We start from the raw sequence: 26,237 nt of genomic DNA on the forward strand, positions 1-26,237 counted from the left end.
AACGTGTTTTTTCTTTTTTGTTCGATGTACTTTGAAAATACCTTGTCAAATTGACTCAATAATATATATATATATATATATATATATATGATTTTTCTACGAATATAATTCTATTATTTTATGCAGTTACAATTCAAATTTAATTTATATCAATTAAAATTCTATAATTTGCATTTAATAAATTAAAATTATCAAACGAATCCAAAAAATTATCAAAATTTCACATGAAACAATCTATGTTCTCTATTGCCTATACAAAAAGTTTTAAAGTCAAACCCCAATTCGACCGTCACTTTGACTCCAAATCTTACCGATTTCTTCTCAATGCTACGATTCTTCTTCTATGATGCTTCGGTTTGTAAACATCGTACGTGACAAGTTGTGCGAAACCTTCCCAATTTTTTTACCACAGCATCCACATATGATATCATCATATCATGACAAATCTCATGATTTTCAGACTTCGTTTGTTTTTTTAGAATTTAAAAACCGTTTGGCCACACGTTCATGGTCGTGTTTTCTGAACAAGATGTTCGAAATTTCTTTTCATTTTCCGAGTGACACCTCACACTAGACTCAATAACATGAATATCATTTTTCTAGTCATTTTATTTTATTATTTGAATCACTTACAGTTCAAATTTGACTTATACGAAAAAATTCCTAGAAATACAATAAATTAATTAAGTATAGCAAAAAGATCCACAAATATACTAAATTTTAACATGAAATACCACATGTTGTATGTTGAGAGTAGAAAAAGTTTCAAGGTCAAAAGAGAAAAAAAATAAAATTATTTTATCGAGTGCCAGACAATTACACACGACAAACATATTTCTTTGCCGAGTGCCAGACAATTACACTCGGCAAACATATTTCTTTGCCGAGTGCCTATATTTGTCGAGTGTTTTCTTTCTAGTTTGTCGAGTGTCTGTCTTTGCCGAGTGTTTTTTGCATCGTTTGCCTAATGCATTTATTTTGCCGAGTGTTTTCTTCGCAGCACTCGGTAAAAAGGCTTGTTTACCGAGTGTCCGAGGAAATACACTCGGCAAATACACCCAGACACTCGGCAAAAGGCTTGTTTCTGGTAGTGAACGTTCTTGTAGAAGAGGTTGGCGGGTGCTCAGTATATCCTTGAACTACAACGGGAGAAAATTTTAACCGTGTTTGTGAATACTGACTCCCAAATCATTTTGTTCTAGGGATCTATCTCTCCTGAGCTTGGAGAGCAGTGTTCGCGTCTCGTCTTGAAACGCTTACCGGTGAGCAGCAACTGACTGAGGTAACTAGAGCCATCGAGGTAAACACCCTGCAAGGAAAGTAGGAGATCTGCATGCTCCGAGTGAGCAACACCAGTTAGCCGAGCACGTAAGTACAAATCAAACCCGCTCTGCAAAGAAAAATAGGAGATTTGCATGCTCCGAGCAAGCAACACCCAATTAGCCGAGTACGTAAGTACAAAACAAACCCGCTCTGGAAAACTTCACTACTGAGACGTCAGGTCAGGTGTGAGATGACAATGAGGCCATCAGGAAGCCAATGATCTTTCCAAAAGGAAGCAATGACCCTATTGTGGACTTCTACTTTGGTGATGGAGCGGAAGGTATCTAGTTCGTTGTCAATCACACTCCAAAGGTATCTAAATCATCAAAAGGTAAGTGAAATCTCAGCAGCCATCGAAAGGTTAGTAAAATCTCGGCAGCCATTCTTTCCAAAGAGCAGGCTCGCTCGAAAAAAATTTGTCAATAAATGTTACGAGGGGATAGATAGTCAGCTTATTCGCTTGTTAGTTTCGGCCAGCCCAAACCAGCTAGCCAGCAGTATTTTTTTCTCATAATAAACCAGCACCAGCCAGCCCAAACCAGCCCAGAAACCTACCAACAAACAGGCCGAGTTAGATAGAGATAGAAAAAGAAATAAAGAGAGTCGTAGATTTAATTAACCATGGTGAGTCGCTGATAGAGTATCTTGCGAATTCCTTTGTGAATTGTGATTATATAACAGCTGGTTATAATTAGGGTACCCATGTTAAGATATTTATTATTTACTGATGATGATGAACCCGATTAATCCCTTACCTACTGAATGAATACCGATACACGCCGCGCCAGACGCAGAGCACGCGCGTGTGTGCCACAGCCTCGAACATGTGGTGCTCGCACCTCGCAGGCCCGTCGCTGCGCATCAACCAATCACCGGCCCCCTCTCTCTCCACCCGGCACCCGGACCCGGGGCAAAGATATAGTCATATAGGCACCAGCGAGTGAGCACCAGCCGTCTTGCCCGACCCCGACCGACCCTCAGCTGCTGCAGCCATGGCGACCTCCGCGGCGCTCTCCACCGCCGCCAACCCCCACCCAGGTGAGCCAGCAACTTCCTTCTTCTGCCGCGGGGCGCTTCCCTCTCCTGGCCTTGACCCTTGTCTCATGAGTTTGGCCGAGGAGAAACAGAGTCTCTGTCCATGGCGTTACTACTTACTAGCCGTTCAATCTTGCCCACCAAAGTTGCATCTGAATCGCATATGATGTCCGTGCCTGCAATGGCAGCTCTGCCGGTCCCGCGCTTCGCTGGGCAAGCCGGTGAAGGGGCTTGGCCTGGGCATGGGCCGCGAGCGCGCCCAGCGGAGCATCACGTGCCAGGCGGCGAGCAGCATCCCCGCCGACCGCGTCCCCGACATGGAGAAGCGGAAGCTGATGAACCTCCTCCTCCTCCTCGGCGCCATCTCGCTGCCCACCGTCGGCATGGTCGTCCCCTACGGCGCCTTCTTCGTCCCCGCCGGGTGAGTCGTGTCGTCTCACGTACCCATGCATCAACAGCTAGCTAGTAGCGGCTCACTATATATCGTACATGTTACCGGCCGGCCAGCCGGCCAGCAACTAACGAATAGTACTCCGGCCCGTTGATTTTGCACGCAGCTCCGGGAACGCCGGCGGCGGGACCTACGCCAAGGACAAGCTGGGCAACTACATCACGGTGGAGGAGTGGCTCAAGACGCACGGTCCCAACGACCGCACGCTCGCGCAGGGGCTCAAGGTCAGTCATCCACCGCCACGCCATCGTCGTCGTCGCCTGCAGGCAGGCATGCCTGTTGTGTTAGTGTTGATGCTCACGGCCGGCGTGTTTGTGTGCGCCGCCGCCGCGTGCGCGCTTGCAGGGTGACCCCACGTACCTGGTGGTGGAGCAGGACAAGACGCTGGCCACCTACGGGATCAACGCCGTGTGCACTCACCTCGGCTGCGTCGTGCCGTGGAACGGCGCCGAGAACAAGTTCATCTGCCCCTGCCACGGATCCCAGTACATATGAGCTATGTATGCTTCGAGCTCATTGGCTTGTGTTCTCCGAGGGCGTCGTTGCTATAAATTCACTTGCTTCTTGCCTCCAAATTATATATATGTACACACACTGTACGAAACAAGAACAGCTGTTTCTCATCTCTTCATATATAACCTTTTGAACACTCTGAAATCTGCTGGAGTGGAATATGGACTCTCTCTGCCATCAGCTGAAAGTGATCAGCAGGGCATCACCACCTAAGCCTGGCATTCCTACACTCATTTCAATATGCCCGACGGGACAACCAGTATTTTCGATACATGTTACAAGTTCCTCATCTCCTGTCCCCCTTTTGGCAAATCAGTTTTTGTCTTTTTTGTCCAATATAAACAGTGCAACACTGACGGGTACAGAAACTTTTTATATAGACACCTCCGATTTTCTAACAGAGGCGGACGATGTTAGAAACCGTCTCTAACTAGGGTGGGGAGCACTGTAGCTCACGAACGGCACCTGGAAACTAATTTTTTAGTGGTGGTTTCTTAAGAAATGGCCCCCTAAAGACATCTTCATTTTTAGGGACGGTCATCATAAGAGAACTGCCCTTAAAAATAGGATTTTCAAGGTGGTTGTCTAAACCGAACCACTTCCTCTAGAAAAAAACAGATTTTTAGGGGTGATGTTACTAAGAGAACCGTGTCTGAAAATGATTAACAAGGGTGGGTCTCTTAGTCAACTGGTCCTAAAAAGAACTCTCTATAAATACCCTTCTTCCTCCCTGTGACTATAGCAGGTCATGCTGACTTATAGCTGTTCATGTTAGTGTTGAGTTCACTTGGAGGTGAGAAATTGGCAAAATAGAGGGGGGGGGGAGGTTTTGCCCTTAGAATCTTTGGAGTTGGGTTTAAAAGGTAAGTTTATGTCATCCCTAAAATCTTTTTAAAGTTTACTTTTACATTTCTTTCACTATTTTTTTTCTTATCTAGAGAGGCATGGTTGTTAATTTTCCTATCTTGTTAGCAATTTAGACCTATTTTTTGTCCAACTAACTTGTATGTAGTAGGCTCATATCAATCTCTAGTTAGTTCGTCAATATTTCTCTTTCTCCATAAATATAGAAGTTTTTAGATCTAGATCTAGACCAATTTATGCCAAAACTGCAGTTCATTCTTTCACTAGTTATATATGAATGATATATATCTTGATGCAATTTCGTTAAAGAACACAGATGGACAGGTCATGAATGTTCACGAAATGAAGGCATGAAGTCTCTTATATACATTATCTGAATAAATTTATTGAAGCCGCTAAAAGCCACACCTTGCTTAAGAAGACAAAGGATGTATATTGTCCTTGCTTATATATATATATATATATATATATATATATATATATATATATATATATATATATAGAACTACTGCCCTGTAGCTGGCTACAAAATAATTTATTCTGTAGCCACTTTGAGTTACTTTAATTACTATGTTAATTTATGAGATTATAGTAACTCCTTACTAAGTGGTTTACTATAACGTTATGGTAAATATCTCTATGTGTTATAGTAACTCAACTATCGTAAATATGTATAGACATTATCGTAAACTAGTATATAAAATTATCGTAAATAGAGGTGGCTATAGAATAACTTATTTTGTAGCTGGCTACTGAATATACTATATATATACTGGTCCATTCCGGCGTACCACTCCTGTTTTTATTTATTTTATGTATTTATTAATTTACTGAATTGTTACATATATAAATATTTTTCAATGTGAGAAATAACACCATAGATAAATATTGCTCATTTATCCAATAAAAGAAAACACACATGACATAGATGCTAGGCTGGCATGCTAGTTTTTGTTGCGCCTTTGCCCTACAGGTACTTATAACTATATTCAATATGATTAATCTGCGGCCACATGTCCACCAAAGGACGAATACACGTCCACGTCAACACCAGGCTTCGCCTACTGTTGGGCAAGATATACTCGAGCATCGATAGTATAGGGTAAACTCAATTGAGTATTCATTTTATGTCTGTGAATAGTGATGAGCTCCAAGATCTGAGAGTTCTGATCCAGTCCTTTGAGTTAACTGATGAAATTGATATAAGGGTTTTCTGTTGGGGAAACTCTCTTTATAAGGCTGCCAGTCTTTACAAGCTAGCTTTCCTCACTATGCAATCCCCAGCTACTTTTGGGTTGGTTTGGAAATCCAAGGTAACTCCGAGAGTTAAAGTTCTTTGCATGTTTTATCTTGCTCGATAGGCTTAACACGAAGAATATGCTAGCAAGAAGGAATTTCAATGTGCAGCCCAACAACCTTTGTGTCCTCTGTCATGATGGAAAAGAAGAGACCATTGATCATTTGTTTTTTGAGTGCTGCTTTGCCAGGAGATGTTGAAATAAGTTGAGGGTTAATTGGGTGGATGATCCTGATCTTCATAAGAAAATTGTGCAGAGTAGGAGGGCAGCGAACATGTCATTCTTTATGGAAATCTTCCTCGTTGGAATTTGGAAGCTCAGGAACCGTTTAGTTTTTGACGGTTTACAGGCCACCTTTGGTAGGTGGCTTCACAACTTCAAAGAAGAAGCTTCACTTCAATCAAACCGCATTGGGGAATCTGATAGGCTGTTAGTTCGCCTCTGGCTGGACACTCTGTAATATCTAGTGCTACGCTTTGTATAGCTCCTTCTGTATAGCTTTTTCTTTTTCTCTTTGCCTGTTGCCTTTTGATGTAAGTATTCCCTTCCCTGTGCTCTGGGTGTTTTCGCCCTTGTTTTGGTTTTATAAAAGCTCTCTTTATCACCGTGGGGAACTCCCCCACGGTTTTTGCGTCAAAAAAAGAGGTATTTATATAGGTCCTAACCTTCGTTTCCTATACAAAACCCCTCTTTCATTCAGGGGCAAATTGACCATTATATCTTCGAATAAGTGTCTTACACATCTCAAATGATTCCCAAAAGAGAAGCTGGCGGTAAGGCTTCATGTCTTGAAGACAAGTTGCTCTTCCCTTTCTTGTTTTTGACTTTGCTTGGCAGCGAAGTGTGTTAAACGGCTTCGTCCTTCGACCGACGACGAAATGAATCGGTGGCTTCGTCTCTTGCTTTTTGTCTTCATGTTCGAAAGAAGTCATACTTCTATCTTCGCTTTCTCTTCTTTGCTTCTCCAAGCGAAGGTACTTCTAAAAGCATTAACAATGAAATCATTAGTTTTAGGACGAAGCGCTGGGGACTTGCGTTTGTCTGAGGTCAAATCCCCAACACCTACCTCCTGTTCCACTTCCAACAAGCAAGCAAGGCAAATGCCCAAAGCTCCATGGTGTTCTCTCGAGTTGTTGAGCAAATCTAGAGAGGCAAATGATTTTGGAGAGAAAAGGCAATAGAAGAACGGGCTGCTCCTCTCAGCGCTACGACACGGTTCGGTGGCCATCGTGCTTCCTGAAGGACCATGGTGGAGCGCGACGAATGGGACCTCAACCTCTACAGCTCCTTCAAGGCTTCAACAACACTCGACACATCAACAGTACCTATATTAACGGATTAGCCGAGATGACTGGAATCATTGAGATGGTCGGAATCACCTGAGATTGTTGCCAGTGTGCGATGCACCTCTTAGTGTGCCGGTTTGTTTGCTGGTAAGAGGTATTCTGGTCATTCTGTCCGATACCGGAACAGAATTGATAACTATGGTCACTTCTCCTTGTAATGGCATTATAGTAATCTATTTTCTTACTCTTCTATAAGAATCTTTTGATGAAGGGTTCTCCTCTGTATTCATTAGTATTCCCTAAGAAATGAATTGTTTTTGTAGTGTTATTAGCGTGTGCGCAACCATAAAACACTACTATAAATCTAAGGGACTTGCTAGAGCCCGGACGTTCGATCCGGGGCGTTAGCGTCGGATGGTGCTTCCGCATACCAACGTTTTCCTAAACGCTAAACGGTAAACAATCGGTCACCTACCGTTTAGCCATTATTTGGGCAAAATGTCCCATTAAATGGCTAAACGGCCAATTAAACGGGGTAAACGGGTGATTAAACGGAAACGGTGCACCACCGTGTAGCGTTTACACGGTGTTTAAACGGGCTAAATGACCGTTTAGGCGAACAGTGCCGCATACACACGTAGATCCCTCACCCTGCACCAATCCCGCTCCGGAGGCCATGTCTGTCCATATGGAACTCCCGTGCTTGGGCCCCACGCACGCAACTCGCTTGCCCATGCCCACGCATGCACGGGGAGCACTCTGAAACCCACTCTGTTTCTCATGCCTACATGCATGCAACAGCAACACAAGCAGGCGGCGCGGTGACCCACGGCGGCTCATTAGCAGCAGCAGGCAGGCAGCTATGGCTAGCCACTGTCCGCCAGCTAGCACCGCCATTGTAACATTTGCTCTCCCGAGATTTACTTTTGAAACATCCAAATGAAACACTTGTAATATACGTCTAAAACAGATGAAACACTTGAAACATGTGTGTATAGCCATAGCAACATGTGCAACACTAGATCTACTTTTACAATATCCAGATGAAACATTTGCAACATACGTCTGAAACAGATGAAACACTTGAAACGTGCATTTGAAACATGCGTGTATAGCCATTGCAACATGTGCAACACTAAGATTTACTTTTAAAACATCTAGATGAAACATTTGCAACATACGTCGGAAATATATGAAACACTTGAAACATGTGCTTAAAGCATGCGTGTATAGCCATTGCAACATGTGCAACACCAAGATTTACTTTTGAAACATTCAAATGAAACATTTGCAACATACGTCAAAAACACCTGGAACACTTGAAACATAGTCTTGCAACATGCGTATTTTGTCATTGCAACATATGTAACATTCTAAATCTACTATTTGCAACATCTAGATAAAACACTTGAAGCAAAAGTCTGAAACATTTGAAACACAGCGTTCGCCGCGCGGCCGCTGCTTACCTGGTGGTGAACTACGGTAGATCAGCGAGGAGGACAGGGAGCGTATGGAGGCTGCCCTGGGGGGGCACTACAGTGTCAACGGCGAGGCCCAGCCGAGCAAGGGCCTGAGGAGGGCCGCCGCCTAGAGGGCCTAGTGAGGAGCATCATCTCCCAGGCCACCGCGATGTTGTGGGCTCGCTCTAGCACCCTCGCTACCGCCGACATCACGTATCCCATCGGAGCCGTCCGGCCGAGCTGCGACGGGGTGGGGGGGGGGGACGAACACGATAGTATGTGTGTGGGTGGGTGAAAGGTCCTAATGGCTAGAGGGGGGTGAATAGCCTAATAAAAATTTCTACAACAACACTTAGTAAACCGGTTAGACAATTATGAGGCGAAGCGAGTGTTGCGCTAGCTTACTAAAGTTGCAAGCCACCTACCACAATTCAAGTTTATATAGTTTCTATCAACACAATAGCTATGTCACTACACCAAGTTAGTGTGCTCTCAAAAAAACTAACTAAAGAGCCATACTAACCAAACTAACAAGCTCTCACAACTAGCTACACTAAAGAGCTTGACAACTAGTTTACGGTAATATAGAGAGAGTGAGCAAGATGGTTATACCGCCGTATCGAGGAAGGAGCCAATCAATCATAAAAATAAAGACCAATCACCTTGGAATCAAATGATGACACAATGATTTTTTACCGAGGTTCACTTGCTTGCCGGCAAGCTAGTCCTCGTTGTGGCGATTCACTCACTTGGAGGTTCACGCGCTAATTGACATCATACGCCAAACCCTCAATAGGGTGCCGCACAACCAACACAAGATGAGGATCACACAAGCCACGAGTAATTCACTAGAGTACCTTTTGACTCTCCGTCGTAGAAAGGTCAAGAACCCCTCACAATCACCACGTTTGGAGTCGGAGACAATCATCAACCTTCGCTCGATGATCCTCACTGCTCCAAGCCGTCTAGGTGACGGCAACCACCAAAAGTAACAAGCGAATTCCGCAGCGAAACACAAACACCAAGTGCCTCTAGATGCAAACATTCAAGCAATGCACTTAGATTCACTCCCAATCTCACAAAGATGTTGAATCTATGATGGAGATGAGTGTGAGGGCTTTAGCTAAGCTCACAAGATTGCTATGTCAATGCAAATGGCCTAGAGAGTGAGCTTGAGCCGGTCATGGGGCTTAAATAGAAGCCCCATGAAATAGAGCCGTTGTACCCCTTCACTGGACACAACAGGGGGTGATCAGACGCTCCGATTAGATCGACCGGACGCACCTTGCCAGCGTCCGGTCAACGGATGGCCGCCACGTTATCCCTTTCTTCAAATACTGAGCGCCCGATCCCAACGGTCAAGTGATGACCAGACGCAGTATAGTGCCACGACTGGACGCAGGACCCCAGCGTCCGGTCACTTTCAGTAAGGTTCTAGCTGCGACCGGACGCATTAGTTGGATCACGACCGGACGCAGGACCCCAGCGTCCGGTCACTTTCAGTAAGCCTCCACACGCGATCGGACGCATCCGGTTACGTCTGACCGGACCCACCCAGCGTCCGGTCACTCACTGACCCTTCTGTGCGCTTCCACGTCAGCAGGACCGGACGCACCCAGCCAGCGTCTGGTCACAAAGTGACTCGGCGTTCGGTGCACTATATGAAATCCTGTCTTTTATTTACAGGGCGCCGGTGGCACCGTCGGACGGACACTCCGCTGGTGAAGTTTCTTACCCTTGCTCAAATGTGCCAACCACTAAGTGTATCACCTTGTGCACATGTGTGTTAGCATATTTTCACAAATATTTTCAAGGGTGTTAGCACTGCACTAGATCCTAAATGCATATGCAATGAGTTAGAGCATATAGTGGCACTTTGATAAACGTATTTTGCTATGAGTTTCACCCATCTTAATAGTATGGCTATCGATCCTAAATGTGATCACACTCACTAAGTGTCTCGATCACCAAAACAAAAATGGCTCTTACCACTTATACCTTTGTCTTGAGCCTTTTATTTTTCTCTTTCTTCTTTTTAAGTCCAAGCACTTGATTATCACCATGGCATCGCCAACGTCATGTTATAATCTTTATTTGCTTCACCACTTAGAATGTGCTACCTATCTCATGATCACTTGATAAACTAAGTTAACACTTAGGGTTTCATCAATTCACCAAAATAAAACTAGAGCTTTCAGTGGGGGAGAAGATGAGGCACGCGGTGCGGTGCAGGATGGAGCACGATCCGGGAATGGGGAGCCAAGCGTCGCGGACGAGCACACGCATCGTGGGAAGCGGCGGTAGCGGTGAGGCGGAGTGTGGGCGCGGCGGTGATTTGAGAATGCGTACGGTCACGGCAACGATTCGTGAGAAAAGTGAACGGATATTTTTTTAATCTTTTTAGCAACACGAGCGACCGTGTGATTGATAGTTTTGGGCCGTTTGGGCGGGCGAGGCCCACCAACGTGGACTCAGACATCTTACCCACGGCTTACGGTTTTTTTCTGGAGGCCAACGCAACCACGTGCGAGATAAATTACCTAGTTAACTAGAGGATCCTTGCAAGAGATGAGTGGCTTGGTTGAGCTTGACCATATATTAAAGCCATATTTCGGTCAATTAGTCAGGTGCATAAAATTTAGAAAAATACATAAAAGACATTTATAAATCTCAAAAGAAGCCATTTTAATGTGTCACTCCTCGTTATTATACGGGAGGGTGTTCGAGCGAGCTTTGTTTTCGGAACGGGTCTCCAAATTTCTATTCTGGCCGGTGACCGCGGCCATGGGACACGTGCGGATACCCATTGGATTCCATGTTTCCAACGGCCAGGATTACACGTCCGCCTTCCCTACTGCGGCATTTCCCTCTCCGAGCCGTGCCGTCGGCCAAAACCGACGCGCGCCTGGCGCCGCCACCCGCCCACTGACCGCACGGCCGCGCCACTGCAAAAAATATGAAACTTTCCTAGGGTTCTTCGCGAAACCCTCGCCGCCCGCTCCCGAATCCCACCCAATCCGGTGGGGTCCGGAATCAGGGTTTATGCATGGCATCGACCCCGCCCGGCAATGCCGACGGCGGGCAGGAGGCGGCAGCGGGCCCCGCGCCGGTCGCCGCCTCCGCCACCCCCTCCGCCCCACCCAGATCGAGGTGGGCGTCGGAGATCAAGGTGTACTCCCGCAAGCACCCTCGCAAAAATCCTAAACCCCCTCCTCTGGAACCCGCCCCCAATCCGAATCCCCTCTCGGAAACCCTATCCTCGGTTCGTGGGTCCATTCGCTGCCCGGAGGCTGGGGCCGCTGCGCGGCCCGATCCGGCGGCTCAGAGTTCCACTCAGCCTCCGTTCCCTGATCCGGCGACGCCGAGTTCCGCTCCCCCTCCGCTCCCCGCCCTGGCGGCCCCGATCTCCTCTTCTCCTGTTCCTGCTCAGCCTCCCGCACTGGCGTTGCCTGTGGAACACACTCCCGCCTCGGGTGACATTTCCTCTTCTCCTGTTCCTGCTCCGCCTCCCGCACCGGCGTTGACAGGGGAATACACTCCCGCCTCAGGTGACATTTCCCCGGGGCTTAACCGGGACGGGAGTGCTGTTCCCAATGGCCATGACAACGGCTGGGCGGTTGTCGCTGCTGAGAAGGCGCAGAAGCGCAGGGCCAGGAGTGAGCTGCGGCGGCAGCTTGCGTCAGAGCTTGACCAGGTGCGTGTGCTCTCCAAGCGGTTGAAGGTGGCTGCTGACGCCTTGGCGCAAGAGGATTCAATGGCCTTGCCCCAGGCTATGGTGCTGCTGCCATCACAGGTGGTGGATGCTGGCTCTATGCGATCACAGTTTTCGCCAACAGGTCCGGTGACGCCCTTACCTGCCCGGGATATGTTTGCCCCTGCCCGCTCGCTGCTGCAGCGGGCACCACTAACTGTGTCAGTGGTTCACACAGAAGCCTATGAGAAGGACAAGTGGACACCTAAGGCAAATCAGTTGTACCGAAACTCAGAATTTTTGCTTGCCAAGGATAAGTTCCCACCTGCAGATCCTCATGGACGCAAGAAATCGAAGCACCACAAGAAGAAGCGCTGGACCTTAGAATCTCATGGTGCAGACTTTGACGCTGAGCGGAGGCTATACTCTCACGCATTCAAGAAATCTTCGTCTCTCTTGAGTCGGCTAATGAAGCACAAATTTGCATGGGTGTTCAACAAGCCTGTTGATCCAGTTGCACTTGGTTTGCATGACTATTTTGTAATCATCCAGCACCCGATGGATCTTGGAACGATAAGAGGACGACTCAGCCATGGGCAGTACCGGAACCCAAAGGAGTTTGCTGAGGATGTGCGGCTCACTTTTCAGAATGCCATGACATATAACCCCAAGGGGCAGGATGTTCATTTCATGGCTGGACAGTTGTTAGGAATCTTTGAGGCACAGTGGCCAGAGATCGAAGCCGAGGTTGATTATCTTGCATCATGTCCTCCACTGCCAAAGAAGTTTCCACCACCCCCTATTGACTTGCGTTTCCTTGAGAGGTCAAATTCTGTAAAACACCATGTGCCGTTGGACTCCAATTCACGGCCCATAAGCCATACTCCCACTTACAGTGCCCGCACACCATCAATGAAGAAACCAAGGGCAAAGGATCCGAATAAGAGAAACATGACAGTGGATGAGAAGCGTAAACTTAGTGATAACCTCCAAAACTTGCCACCAGAGAAGCTTGACGCAGTTGTGCAGCTCATTAAGAACAAGAATTTGTCAGTTATGCAGCATGATGATGAGATTGAGGTTGAAATTGATAGCATGGATGCTGAGACACTTTGGGAACTTGATAGGTTTGTGGCTAATTACAAGAAGAACCTGAGCAAGCAAAAGCGAAGGGCAGAGCGTGCATTGCTTGCAAGACAAGATGCAGAGTTGCGTGCACAGGATTCTGTGCAACAAATACCAGTATGAGCATTCAATCATTATTAAGTATATGCAGTAGTATAATTGTATTCAAAGCTATCATTGGTGCTGAATGTTACAATCTCATCTCATTGCAGACTCAAGAGCCTAATGTTTGTAAAAAATCTCCGAAGCAAAGTAAGATAGGTTTGCTATATTTTGTATAATCATTTTAAAACCACATTGTAAGCAAGATGGTAATTTTTTTTTGTGTGTACCAAAGATTTGACAGTGGGCGAGCAATTGACATCTTCTGCGCCAGATCAAGCTAATAATAATGGACAAAATGCAATTAGTTCAAGCAGTTCAAGCAGCTCTAGCAGCGATTCAGGGTCATCTTCTAGTGGTAATATTTCGTCCTTTCATATTTGCTTTTGCCCTTTGTTTAATATTAACTTCTTTGGTACTTTAAATTAGTATATGGACCATTGAGAAAATTTCCTATTGCATCATATCCAAATCATTTAACATTCTTTTTTTTCTGGCAGACTCAGACAGTGATAGTTCTTCTACAGATGGGCCGAGTGCGGCCAATTCATCTTGAAATATAGGTAACTTCATCAGAATACTGTGTTCCCTTTTTTGCTACTGTAGCCAGCCAACTGTGTTGTTGATTGCTTTGTGAATAACTGTGGTTTATTGCATGGACATTAATTTGCATTTTACTATTTCCTTTCAGTAGAGTTCTTTTGTTCAATTTTATTGATTTTTAATCAAATGATATTGTTTTCATACAACAACAACAACAACAACAACAACAAAGCCTTGTCCCAAACAAGTTGGGGTAGGCTAGAGTTGAAACCCATCAGAAGCAATCAAGGTTCAGGCACGTGAATAGCTGTCTTCCAAGCACTCCTATCTAAGGCTAAGTCTTTGGGTATATTCCATCCTTTCAAGTCTCCTTTTATTGCCTCTACCCAAGTCAACTTCGGTCTTCCTCTGCCTCTCTTCACGTTACTATCCTGACTTAGGATTCCACTACGCACCGGTGCATCTGAAGGTCTCCGTTGCACATGTCCAAACCATCTCAACCGGTGTTGGACAAGCTTTTCTTCAATTGGCGCTACCCCTAATCTCTCACGTATATCATCGTTCCGAACTCGATCCCTTGTATGACCGCAAATCCAACGCAACATACGCATTTCCGCGACACTTAGCTGTTGAACATGTCGTCTTTTCGTAGACCAACATTCTGCACCATACAACATAGCAGGTCTAATCGCCGTCCTATAAAACTTGCCTTTTAGCTTCTGTGGTACCCTTTTGTCACATAGGACACCAGACGCTTGCCGCCACTTCATCCATCCTGCTTTGATTCTATGGCTAACATCTTCATCAATATCCCCGTCCCTCTGTAGCATTGATCCTCAATAATGTTGTTTTCATGTAAATTACATATTATTTCCAAGAACTTCAAGAGCAGTATGTGTTATTTAGGTGAATGGTTACTTTTGGCCCTCAACTTTGGCGCTGGTTTAGTTTAAACCCTGAACTCTAGATCTGTTTAATCATTATTCTGGAAATGTCAAAACTCAAAGCTGGTGCAACTAAGCATCCTTAACCTGAAGTCCTAAACCACATATATTCGTTTTCTACTTTTCTCTTTCTCTTTTGTTTTAGTTGGTGGCTTATGTTGGGTTTCAGCTCTAGCCTACCCCAATTTGGTTGGGATTTGACTTGTTGTTGTTGTTATGGAAAGTGCAATCATTCACATCTTTGGTCTCTTACATTAGGAAAATCTGTTTTTTTATACCAAAAGTTAAACCTAACCTTATTTTATACCAGCATGCATGCTGGAAATATTTACAGTATAATACAATGTTTTGTAAAAGAAGTTATAGCTAGCATCTGTTCACTTACCCTTGCATAGTTAAACTGACCAATCATAAGGCCATAGCATCTGATATGAATATACTGGAGAGCATATTGCCAGCTATTAGGTCAACCTGATGGTTATTTTCAAAATCAGTACAAGGAAAAGAAACCCTGATATGAACCTTGATTTCATGACCTGTATTTATGCTTCCATATTTTCTGAGTTACTTTTGCTCCCAGCACAGGACTTGAAATTTCTAAATAGAAATAGTAGACAATATGGTAGGAAAGTAGTTCTCACTTCTTTGCTCTAAACATTTCATGAAATGCAGTTTGTATTTTAATAAAGCCATGGTTGACTACCTTCATGGTTGCTGGATGAAATAGGACAAGGTTTTAGATTTCCTGTTGTTCTTAAGTCTTCCCAGGGTTCAGCCACATGGCCTCTTTGTTAGTCTTGTCTTGATAGCATGAGGAAGAAGCAAACCAACTGATCAAGGTTGAGTGGCATATACTTGGCCAGGCCTCACTTATAACTTGGTGGCAATGATCCACAAGACCATGTCCTATCTGGACACACTTGGTGAGCTTGGTATGAAACAAGGTGGAAAAGTAGATATTTGCTGTCCTAAACAAGGCCACTCCGATTTCTGTGGTGTCACATTTAGATCTTTACTTTGAATTGTTTGTCCTGCACTGAGTCACGATAATAAGTTTAAAATTACTTTCACCCTGTTCGCTTGATCGTATCAGCCATGCTTATCAGCCATGATACAGTGTTTTTCTCTCACAACAAAACAGCATCAGCCGGCTTATAAGCCACAGAAACGATCAAGCGGACAGGGTGTTTATTGTTTTGCTTCTCACCTTATGCTACCAGTTGTCTTAGAGCCTTGTCAGCTTCCTCTAGCACGTTGTGGCACTGGAATCTTACCCAGCTGCCTTTATCCATCACCCAGGCATTCAATTATGGCTTCCATCCTGGATTGCTACCTTGCAGCTTGAATATGACCCACATCTAACCATGGCACAAATGAAATGTTATGGTGCTGGATTTCAGATGTTTTAGATCTTTTTAGGAAAAGATTAGTTTCCATTGATTATGCTTCTATATATATTAGAAATTGGCAGATATGTTTTTGGAAAGGAACAGGAGTGTCATCTTATGGTAAAGGAAGACGATAAGAAATGTCATGGTCTATTATGGTAAAGGAACAGGAGTGTCACTGTTTATTATTTCCTCAATCTAAAGAGACATTTAGTGGATATTTATGTGTTTTCATTATCAAGCCATTACTTTCAACAAATGTTTGTGACAAAAAAAATCCAATTTTGCTTTGAATCAAGACACTTGGTTTATTTGTTTTAACCAGATGCCCCCATTAACAAGGCATATTTAGCGTCATTACATAATGATTTTGTTGTGTGCCCTTAATATGGGATTTGATCCTTTTGTCCTTTCTGTTAGTGAGTTAGAGAGGTCCTTCCTATTTTCGTGAGAGTAGTATCATATTGCTAGTTGTTAGTGTTATATAACTCAACAAGTATAAGTGTTGTAGAGGAACTGATTAGGTGATCAGTGTCTGCAAAGTTGCTTCTCTTATTTTTGCACCACCTGTTCTTTCGAAAGGAAGAAACAACGTATTTGATATTTTATATAAAAATCAACTATTCAATCTGGTACCCGAACTGTCATATAAGCTTATTAGGTTTCATCTTCAATTATATCTTGGCACTTGCTATAATTCTTTGTGCAATTTTCCTGAGAATGAATAATTAATTTTGTCATTGAATAGCCCCTTTCTTTCTCTACGGACAATTTATTTATTGAGGGGTTTATCCCCTTGTGGCCTGTGGACCACTCGTGTTGTCCATTTTAGGTTAGTCGAATTTTTAGTTAGGAAAGAAGTGGGTCTATACTAAATAGAAGTTAGTTGTCACATCTCACGCTCCAAGTACATCTAAAAAAATGCTGATTACTCACCACAATTTATCCATGCACAAAAGGTTATCCAAGTAGTTTGTCAGATTCTTTGGCATTGCTTGTTTTATATGATAATCTCCATGCCCCATGACCTATGCTTCATTCATTGAGTATCTGTGCATTAAAATGATTCATGGAGCCTATCTGCACAGGGATTTTGAGCTAGTAGCTCTGCTTTGTTTTACACAAATCTTCAAATGCTATTGTTATGTGAAGGTGATAGGATTTCGGATCCTACCGGCGATTGGTCGGAGGTTGTAAGGGTGAGAGATCGGGAATCGAGGCTTAAACCGCGATGGAGCACGGCGGGGCGCCGTGATCTCGCGAAGGGAGAGGGTGGCGGCACTACAGTACTGGCGCTACAGTGCCGCGGTACTGTTCACGGGAGAGAGAAGGCGGCTAGGGTTTCTCCCGGCTCCCTGAGGAAGCCGGAAACAATAATTGTTTCTGCTTACCAAATTAGTCCCTGATCACAAGTATTTATCTCGTCCATTGAAATATGAAAATAACCCCCTGATTCTATAGAAATTATCTAGACTTAGCCACTAATACCCTTTCGCCGGCCATAATGCATGCCGGTCATAACATCTCTCCCCGCCTGCGCAAACAGCTCGTCCTCGAGCTGAAAGTCGGGGAAGTGAACACGGAAATCCTCCAAGGGCTCCCAAGTAGCGTCGTCGTTCGGAAGCCCACGCCACTGGATCAACACATGCCAGACTCCATGGCGCTGCTGCGCCCGTAACGCCCGAGCCGGCTCCGGAGACAGCCGGCCATCGACGGTCGGCGGCAGCGCGCCTGGCAGTGATGGCGGCTCCCCCCGATGGCGCTTTAGGAGGCTCACATGAAAGACATTGTGGAGCCGGGCACCCTCAGGAAGCTCCAGGCGGTACGCAACAGCGCCCACGCGTTCCAGGACCCGGAACGGCCCGGCGTAACGCGGCCCGAGCTTGTGCTTGGCGCGGGGGTCCAGCGACTGCGTAGTGCGGTGAAGTAGGCGCAGCCAGACCCAATCGTCGACGGCGAACTCGATATCGCGGTGGCCAGCGTCGTAGTACTGCTTGGCGAGCTGCTGGGCCTGTAGTAGACGTTGACGAACCTCCGCGATAATCTCGTCGCGGCCACGGAGGAGGGCGTCAGCAACCTCCGTGCGCGCCGTCCCTGGCTGGTACGGCACCATGGGCGGTGGCGGGCGGCCGTAGACGACCTCGAACGGCGACGCGCGAAGGGCGGTGTGGAAGGAAGTATTATAACAATACTCCGCCCACGAGAGCCAGTCCACCCATGCGCGAGGACGATCACCTGTAACACAGCGCAAGTACATAGCAATCACTTTGTTAACCACCTCGGACTGGCCGTCAGTCTGTGGGTGGAACGCCGTACTGAGGCGCAACTTGACGCCCGCCATCCGGAAGAGATCACGCCAGACATGCCCGGTAAACACCGGATCCCGATCACTGACGATGGATGTGGGAAACCCGTGCAACCGGACGATGCCGTCGAAGAATGCCCGAGCGACGGAGGTGGCCGTATATGGGTGGCCCAGCGCAATGAAATGCGCATACTTCGAGAAGCGATCCACCACCGTCAAGATGACCGACTTGCCGCCCACCTTGGGGAGGCCCTCGATGAAATCCATGGAGACGTCCGCCCACACTTGGGACGGCACCTCCAAGGGCTGCAGCAGCCCGACAGGCCGTAGAGACTCCGTCTTGTTGCGCTGGCACACCTCACAGGACCGCACCCAGTCTTGCACCAGGGTGCGATCGCCGGGAACGAAGAAGTCGGAGCGAAGGCGGTGGAGTCTTCTGGACGCCCTCGTGGCCAGCGGAGTGGGCCAGCGAGAGCACCCGGTGGCGCAGATCGCCGTGGTCGGGCACGAAGACGCGGCGCCCGTGGAGAAGCAGCCCGGCGTCCGAGCGCCAGGGCGCCTGCAGCTCGCCGGCCGCCAACTGCTGTTGCAGCAGCTGCGCATCAGCCGCCGTCACCGTCGCGCGGCGGATGTCATCGATGAAGGCGAAGGAGGGGCCCGAGATGGCGCACGCACTGGCGCCCCCTTCCCCGCATGAGTCGGCCACTGACTCGGTGTCGCGGCGGGACAGGGCGTCAGCCACCGTGTTCAGCCGGCCAGAGCGGTATTCGACGGTGAAGTCGAACCCAAACAGCTTGCTGATCCATTGGTGCTGGGGTACCGTCGACAGGCGCTGGTCCAACAAAAACTTCAAACTGTAATGGTCAGTGCGGATGAGAAAATGACGACCCCAGAGGTACGGCCGCCAGTGGCGCACCGCTTGCACCAAACCAATCAATTCGCGCTCATACGCCGCCAGCTTCAAGTGACGAGCCGCGAAGGGACGGCTGAAGAAAGCGAGGGGGCCGGCACCCTGATGTAGGACGGCACCAAACCCCACGCCCGAAGCGTCGCAGTCCACCATGAACAACTGGTCGAAATCCGGCATTTGGAGGACCGGTCCGGTAGTGAGGGCGCACTTGAGCGCCTGGAACGCCTCCGCCGCCTCAGCGTCCCACACAAACGCGTCTCGCCGCAAGAGACGCGTAAGCGGGGCAGCGATGAGGCCGAAGTCCCGGATGAATTTCCGGTAGTAGCCGGCGAGCCCCAGGAACCCCCGGAGGGCCCGGGCGCCACGCGGAGGGGGCCATGCCGCGACGGCAGCCACCTTGTCGGCGTCCATAGCGACGCCCGCAGCAGAGATGACGTGGCCAAGGTAGGCCACCGACGTCGCGCCGAAGGAGCACTTCGAGCGCTTGAGGTGCAGGCGGTGAGCACGCAGCGCGTTGAGGACGATGGCGATGTGCTGCAGATGCTCCGCCCACGATGAGCTGTAGATTAGAATGTCGTCAAAGAAGACGAGCACAAACCTTCGCAGGAGCGGTCGGAGCACGTCATTCATGAGGGCCTGGAATGTCGCCGGAGCATCGGAGAGGCCAAAGGGCATCACCAGGAACTCGTAGTGCCCGTGGTGGGTGCGGAATGCCGTCTTGGCGATGTCGTCCGGGTGCATGCGCACCTGGTGGTAGCCCGAGCGCAGATCGAGCTTAGTGAAGAATTGAGCCCCATGGAGCTCGTCAAGCAGCTCGTCCACGACCGGGATCAGGAACTTGTCCTTGGACGTCTTGGCGTTGAGGGCGCGATAGTCGATGCAGAAACGCCACGAATTGTCCGCCTTGCGGACCAGCAGCACCGGGGTTGAAAACGGTGACGTGCTGGGCCGAATAATCCCCTGAGCCAGCATATCGCGACACTGGCGCTCCAGCTCATCCTTCTGGAGGTGCGGGTACCGGTACGGGCGCACTGCCACAGGCGTCGTCCCCGGAAGGAGATGGATGCGGTGGTCGTATGAGCGGGGAGGCGGAAGGCCCTGAGGCTCGGCGAAGATGGCGGCATGCTGCTGTAGGAGGCGGTCCAGCAGGGGCTGCTCGGAGACAGCCGCCACTGCCGCAGTGGGCGCCTGCGACGCCGCGTCGGTGGCGCCACCCTCACCGCGCCAGACGATGCGCCTGCCCTGGCGCCAGAACGATAGCGTCATCGCCTCGAAGTCCCACAGGAGAGGACCCAAGGTCTTCAGGAAGGCGACGCCGAGGATGAAGTCGAAGCACCCCAAGTTGAGGCCGACGCACGTGATGGCGAAGGACTCGGACCCGACGACGAGGGGTACGTTGCGCGCGATGCCCACACACGGAAGTCGATCTCCGTTGGCGACGGTTACGCGGAGCTGAGCACCCCCCGAGGCACAAAGACCCAGGCGGCGCATGGTGGCACTCTGAAGGTAGTTGTGGGTGGAGCCGGTGTCAAGAAGTGCTAGCAAGCGCACGCCCTTGATGGAGACCGGCAGCAGCATAGTGTTTTCCGTGCGGATGCCGGCCACCGCATGGAGGGACACCACCAAGGCGTTGGCTGCTGTAGGTTCGGCGGCCTGTTCCTCCTCCGCCGGATGAGGCTCATCAGCCGCCGCGTCGGCTGCCAGGAGGTCGTCGTCAATGTAATCATCAGCCTCCAAGTAGAAGAGCCGCGGGCACACATGGCCACGGACGTAGGGTTCGTCACAGTTGAAGCAAAGGCCCTGCCGGCGACGTTCAGCCATCTCCGCCGGGGAGAGACGACGGAAAGGGCGAGCGCCAGCCGCGGGCGCCTGCTGGGTGTTGGGCGCGGCCTGCGCGGCAGCCCCGGCCTGGCCGTGGCCTCCTCCAGGGGCGCGCGGCGGTGGCAGCAGCGCCTGCCGCTGCTGCGGCCGTGGTCCCCGGAAGGGGGCCGGAGGAGCGATCGCCACGGCGCGACGTTCAAATGCCCAGGCGAGGTACATAGCCGTCTGGAGATTCTGCGGATCGCGGAGCTCGACATCCACCTTGATGTGCTCGCGGAGACCACCCACGAACAGCTCCGCCTTCTGAGGTCCGGAGATGTTCCGAGAGTGGCAGAGTACCGCGTTGAAGCGCTGCGAGTACTCCTGAACCGTCGACAGGAAGGGCAGCCGCGCCAGCTCGGAGATACAAGTATTCCGCACGGCCGGCCCGAACTGGAGGTTGCACAAGGACCTGAAGCGATCCCACGGTGGCATGCCCTCATCTTGTTCCAGGGCGTAATACCACGTCTGTGCTGCGCCCTTAAGGTGGTAGGACGCGAGCCACGTCCGGTCGGACGCCAAGGTGCGCTGCCCGCGAAAAAACTGCTCACACTGATTGAGCCAGTTCAGCGGGTCCTCAGAGCCGTCATATGTGGCGAACTCCAGCTTGTAGAACTTCGGCGGTAGCCGGTCGGAGACGGTGTCGGCACCGGCAGCGGCCGCAGCTGCTGCTGCTGCGTCGGCCGAGGCAGACACTCCAGCGTCGGTTGCTGCCAGGGACGCCTCCGGGATGAGAGTGCCGTCCATGCCGCCGTAGAGGACGCCGGAGACCGACGGGGCGGCGTGGAACGCCGGCGTAGCTGTGCTGGCCGAGTATGGAAGGGACGGCTGCGGCGACGTGGACGTATAGATCGGGGCCGACGTGGCCATCGCCCACGTCGGGATCGGGGACGGCGAGCGAGGGAATTGGATTTGGTGGATGGGAACAGATGACGGGCGGGGTGGGGGGTGGTGGGACGGCGGCGGCGGCATGCCATACGGGTACGTGATCGCGAGGGTGGGCGTTGGCGCGGCCATGGACGGGGGTGGCGGCGGCATAGGGAAAAGGTGCGGAAGCGGCGGCTGTGGTGGTGACCGCTGGGCGTGGAGCAGGTCCTGGAGGACGCCCCGCACCTCCTCCATGGAGGCCTGCATGGCCGCCATGTTATGGCTCAGCCCGGCAATGGCCACCGAGGTCTGTTCCTGGGACAGGAGAACGACGGGGGCGCTCGCGCCCGCTGAGTGGGCGACGATCGCCCCAGAGGTCATGGGGACAGCGAGCGAGGTGGAGGGCGGTGGCGATGATGGGCGCGGCGGCGCGGACAGCGGAGGAAGCGAGGCCGAGGGCTGGGGACCTGACATCTCTGATACCAGGTTGATAGGATTTCGGATCCTACCGGCGATTGGTCGGAGGTTGTAAGGGTGAGAGATCGGGAATCGAGGCTTAAACCGCGATGGAGCACGGCGGGGCGCCGTGATCTCGCGAAGGGAGAGGGCGGCGGCGCTACAGTACCGGCGCTACAGCACCGTGGCACTGTTCACGGGAGAGAGAAGGCGGCTAGGGTTTCTCCCGGCTCCCTGAGGAAGCCGGAAACAATAATTGTTTCTGCTTACCAAATTAGTCCCTGATCACAAGTATTTATCTCGTCCATTGAAATATGAAAATAACCCCCTGATTCTATAGAAATTATCTAGACTTAGCCACTAATACCCTTTCGCCGGCCATAATGCATGCCGGTCATAACAGAAGGTTCCCGTTTTGGAATTTCAATCGATTGAGCATGGATTTGTGGCATATCATCGCCTTTTCAGGATCTGTTTTTTTTTGGACTCAATAGTGTTACTTAGACTTCCCTGCAAAATATTCTATTGCACAAATAGTTTACATGGAGCTTCCACATACCTTCTTTTCTTCTTCCAGTCTTCTTCCAGTTTTCCTCCCTCACTCCTTCCTTCAGGATCTGGCAGCACAGCACCTGGACTTGCCGCTCGCGGTCGATGCCTGCATGTGGAGCGCAAATGTGCAACACCCAGATGGAGTGTTGAGGGCCCTGGCACCCGTGGATCTGTGGCAGTGACTGGTGGGCGGCAACTGCGCCTGCGCTTTGCTTTGCTGGTGCCTGCTGCTCAGTTAGTCGGTGTGGTGGCGGCTAGTGTTAGGCGGACTTGGAGTCAGAGTTTCCCAGAGTTCCAGTAAAGGAGCGTGCGCTTATATATGAGGCAGGGCTGGTGGTCTAGCCGTCTGGGGGCACTGGGCCGATTCTAGTGGGCCATTGCCTATTCGGTCATATCGGTTACCTGAACAAAGAGACTGAGTACCTGATATAATTTCCGGTTTTTGTTCGAGGAAAAAAAATGCCCTGTTTTCAGCACAGGGCAACCAAAGGAACCGATGACTGAATTTTCTGTCTGTTTGGGTTCGGTCTTCGATCTTTGATTTTTTTGCCCAGGCCTATCTAGGAGTATAATACTCCATCTGTTTGATTTTACTGGGTGTGCTTCTTCCTTGGTTGCGCAAATATAGTGCGTAGTTTTAAATGCTTTCTACCAAAACACCCCTATTTACTTCCTGCTCACAACATTGATTTAATACTACTAGAAAGCAATTTGTTGCTACCGGGCAGTACGCATGCATGTGTGCATGCAACTAGTGCATACCCCCTGTTTGGCTGATGGTAATTAGGAATAACTAAGGGCACTTTAGTCAATTTAGCTACCTCGTTGATTGTTTTTTGCCCAGGGAAAATACACCATCTAATTCTGAACAAAGGGAGTAGAAGCCTGCATTAGGTTCAAGCAGTGGCAAATACACAACTATTTCCTGTTTGTATTGTCACATCTTTTTGCTAGTATTCCATTGTTAATGTAAAATTTTCTCGGAGTTATTTGTGTTCCAGGACTGATAATCTAGTCCTGCTTGCTCTATTGAACTGTTTGTGTTATTTTCATGAGTTGATTCCAACTGTAACCACAAATACTTTATGCTGGTTTTGCAGGTTCTGAAGTTCGTCAAGTTGACTAACTCAAGAATTGTATTCAGCATGACAATTCCTAGTTAGATTGTACATGTTTATCTTCTTGCTTAGGAAAGCTCCTAGGTAGTTGCTAATGCTAGGTTGTCAATGGAAGACAAGAAAAAGGTAATGTTTTTGATCTGGGTGTTTACTGACTGCTTGTGTGCTGGTGTAAGGCGGGCCTTCTTCCATCCATCCTGCCAAGCATATTTTGACTTTTATTGGCTAGAATTTGACAAAAGGCTGGTTTGGCATTAGTTCTTGCCTCTATCCCATATACTGATGAGCATGTTTCTTTTGGGTTTGTATGTGGCCGCCTCAAAATGTATCTGGCACTGAAGTAGGAAAATTGATGTAAGGAACCAAACAAACAGGCTTATTTTTTGCCCATAGTTGCATAGTTAGAGCACTTTATCTGCTGTGATTCAAAAATCCAAGAGGCTCATCAGTCCTTGAGATCGCCCGTGGTGTACTATGTTATTAGGCTTTTATGTATCTGGTGCATTTGAAATTTTGTGCATGAGGCTGAGAAGATATATGGTGTGAGATCTTTACTTCTATCTTATTTGATTCTTGAAATCTGAAGTTTCAACGGAAGTATACCGACACTTGGACTGCTCTATGTTGTTGAGTTGTATGCATGAATTGCTTGGAATGTGGACATATGCTTAGCAAAATTAAGAGTTTGACGACAGAAGCATCAAAGAACCGAAGCTGTGGACAGTTAATTTGGATAATAATGAGCCAATTGTTGGAACAGGGAATGTGGTCAAGTGTGATATGAGAGGGCAGAGGCTGGGGTACCCTCCGGTTCAAGTGATATCTGATGATAAATCTTTTTGGAACTTACTAGGTTCTGCAATTCAATTTTTAATTGATTGTAGTATGTGTAAGGTGCTATAGCGGGATGTTTTCTCCGCCGCAAGTACTTGTCTTGTGATGGATGTTTCCCCGTTCCCTATTAAACTTTGGTAGGGGGCGGGCGGATCTTGCCCTATCAAGCGAGGGCTAAATATAGTTGATGACATTTTTCCAGCTTCTTTCTGGAATTTTATTCCTACATCCTTTACCTTAATCTTTATGTTACAAGTTCCCAACAATCTTTTCATGAGCTTCAAATACTTTATTTGGGTTCATTATGTTCCAAAGTGTCCCGAATTTTTTTTCCAAATTTTTGGAGGTCTCGGAGTATTTTTCGTGGCTTAAATATTAATTCAGACCTTTTCTAGAATTGTTTTATTTACGAAATTAATTAATTCCGAAAATAAATAATATATCTCATTTTCCAACCAACTCTCCATGACCATATGCAATAATCCTAATAAATCTCAATGGCCCATGCATTTATTTACTAATGGGCTTTAATGATTATTTAGGTTCATTAGTAAACGTGGAGGGTGCAACATCAATTAGTACCATATTGCTAGTTGATGTAGACGTTGGGAGTTTTTCTCCCTATAAATATGTACCAATCCCTTGGGCAAAGCACACTAAAACTAACGTAAAGGGAGCCCCTAGTTTGAAAAATCCCTCGTGTAGTAAATTAGATTTTTCTCCTCTCGCCGTCGCCGTCGCCGTCGTCGCCGCACTGCCCAATGCTGTAGACCCGCCGTTGACCGCAAGAAGGTCCTAGGTGAGTTCGCCATCTTCTCCTCTTATTCCCTATGCTCTCGACTCGTCAAACCGTGGCCTCTAGGGCCAAAACCAAGCGCCCCGAGGAGCTTCTCGTCGCCGGTAATGGAGCTCCGCCGCGCCGGTGACTCTCTCTCCCCCTCCTTTTTAATCTGGGCTGTCCAGATTCAATCCAACGGTCCAAGATCGCCAGTACCCCTTAGCCGGGTTTATTTGCGAAAGAGCCCCTGCAGTTTCACGTAATATAACCCGTAGTCCATGGCGCACTTCCAGAATACGTTTTCCTATTCCGAAAATGTAGTTTCTTTCTAGTAGATTCAGAATACGTTTTCTCTTTTAGAAAGCGTAAAATCCCTCTGTTAGATTCAAAATACATTTTATTCATTTGAAAACGTAGTTTTTTTCGGTTGATCCAAAATACGCTTTCATCTATTTACAGTTTTGCCACTAGTCTAATTTAGGCCATAAAATCTTCGTTTTAACTCCGTTTTGATCCATTCAAGTTGCGTTAGAT

At 48.3% G+C, this 26,237-nt stretch overlaps 3 protein-coding genes across 3 annotated transcripts; all 3 read left to right on the forward strand.

Annotated features, from left to right (window-relative positions):
* The first annotated feature begins 2,228 nt into the window (after positions 1-2,228).
* Positions 2,229-3,466, forward strand: LOC136471561 (cytochrome b6-f complex iron-sulfur subunit, chloroplastic-like). Its single transcript, XM_066469308.1, has 4 exons — positions 2,229-2,361; positions 2,547-2,779; positions 2,916-3,033; positions 3,155-3,466. Exons 2-4 carry the CDS (start codon positions 2,601-2,603, stop codon positions 3,302-3,304), a joined length of 447 nt encoding a protein of 148 aa, XP_066325405.1. The 5' UTR covers positions 2,229-2,361; positions 2,547-2,600; the 3' UTR covers positions 3,305-3,466.
* Positions 3,467-11,137: 7,671 nt separating this feature from the next.
* Positions 11,138-24,640, forward strand: LOC136471562 (transcription factor GTE4-like). Its single transcript, XM_066469309.1, has 5 exons — positions 11,138-13,163; positions 13,259-13,298; positions 13,384-13,506; positions 13,649-13,711; positions 24,074-24,640. Exons 1-4 carry the CDS (start codon positions 11,277-11,279, stop codon positions 13,702-13,704), a joined length of 2,106 nt encoding a protein of 701 aa, XP_066325406.1. The 5' UTR covers positions 11,138-11,276; the 3' UTR covers positions 13,705-13,711; positions 24,074-24,640.
* Positions 22,018-22,497, forward strand: LOC136468847 (uncharacterized). Its single transcript, XM_066467263.1, has one exon. It carries the CDS (start codon positions 22,018-22,020, stop codon positions 22,495-22,497), a length of 480 nt encoding a protein of 159 aa, XP_066323360.1.
* Positions 24,641-26,237: the final 1,597 nt, after the last annotated feature.

The sequence above is a fragment of the Miscanthus floridulus genome, chromosome 8 (assembly GCF_019320115.1).
Source record: "Miscanthus floridulus cultivar M001 chromosome 8, ASM1932011v1, whole genome shotgun sequence".
NCBI classification, from domain to species: domain Eukaryota; kingdom Viridiplantae; phylum Streptophyta; class Magnoliopsida; order Poales; family Poaceae; genus Miscanthus; species Miscanthus floridulus.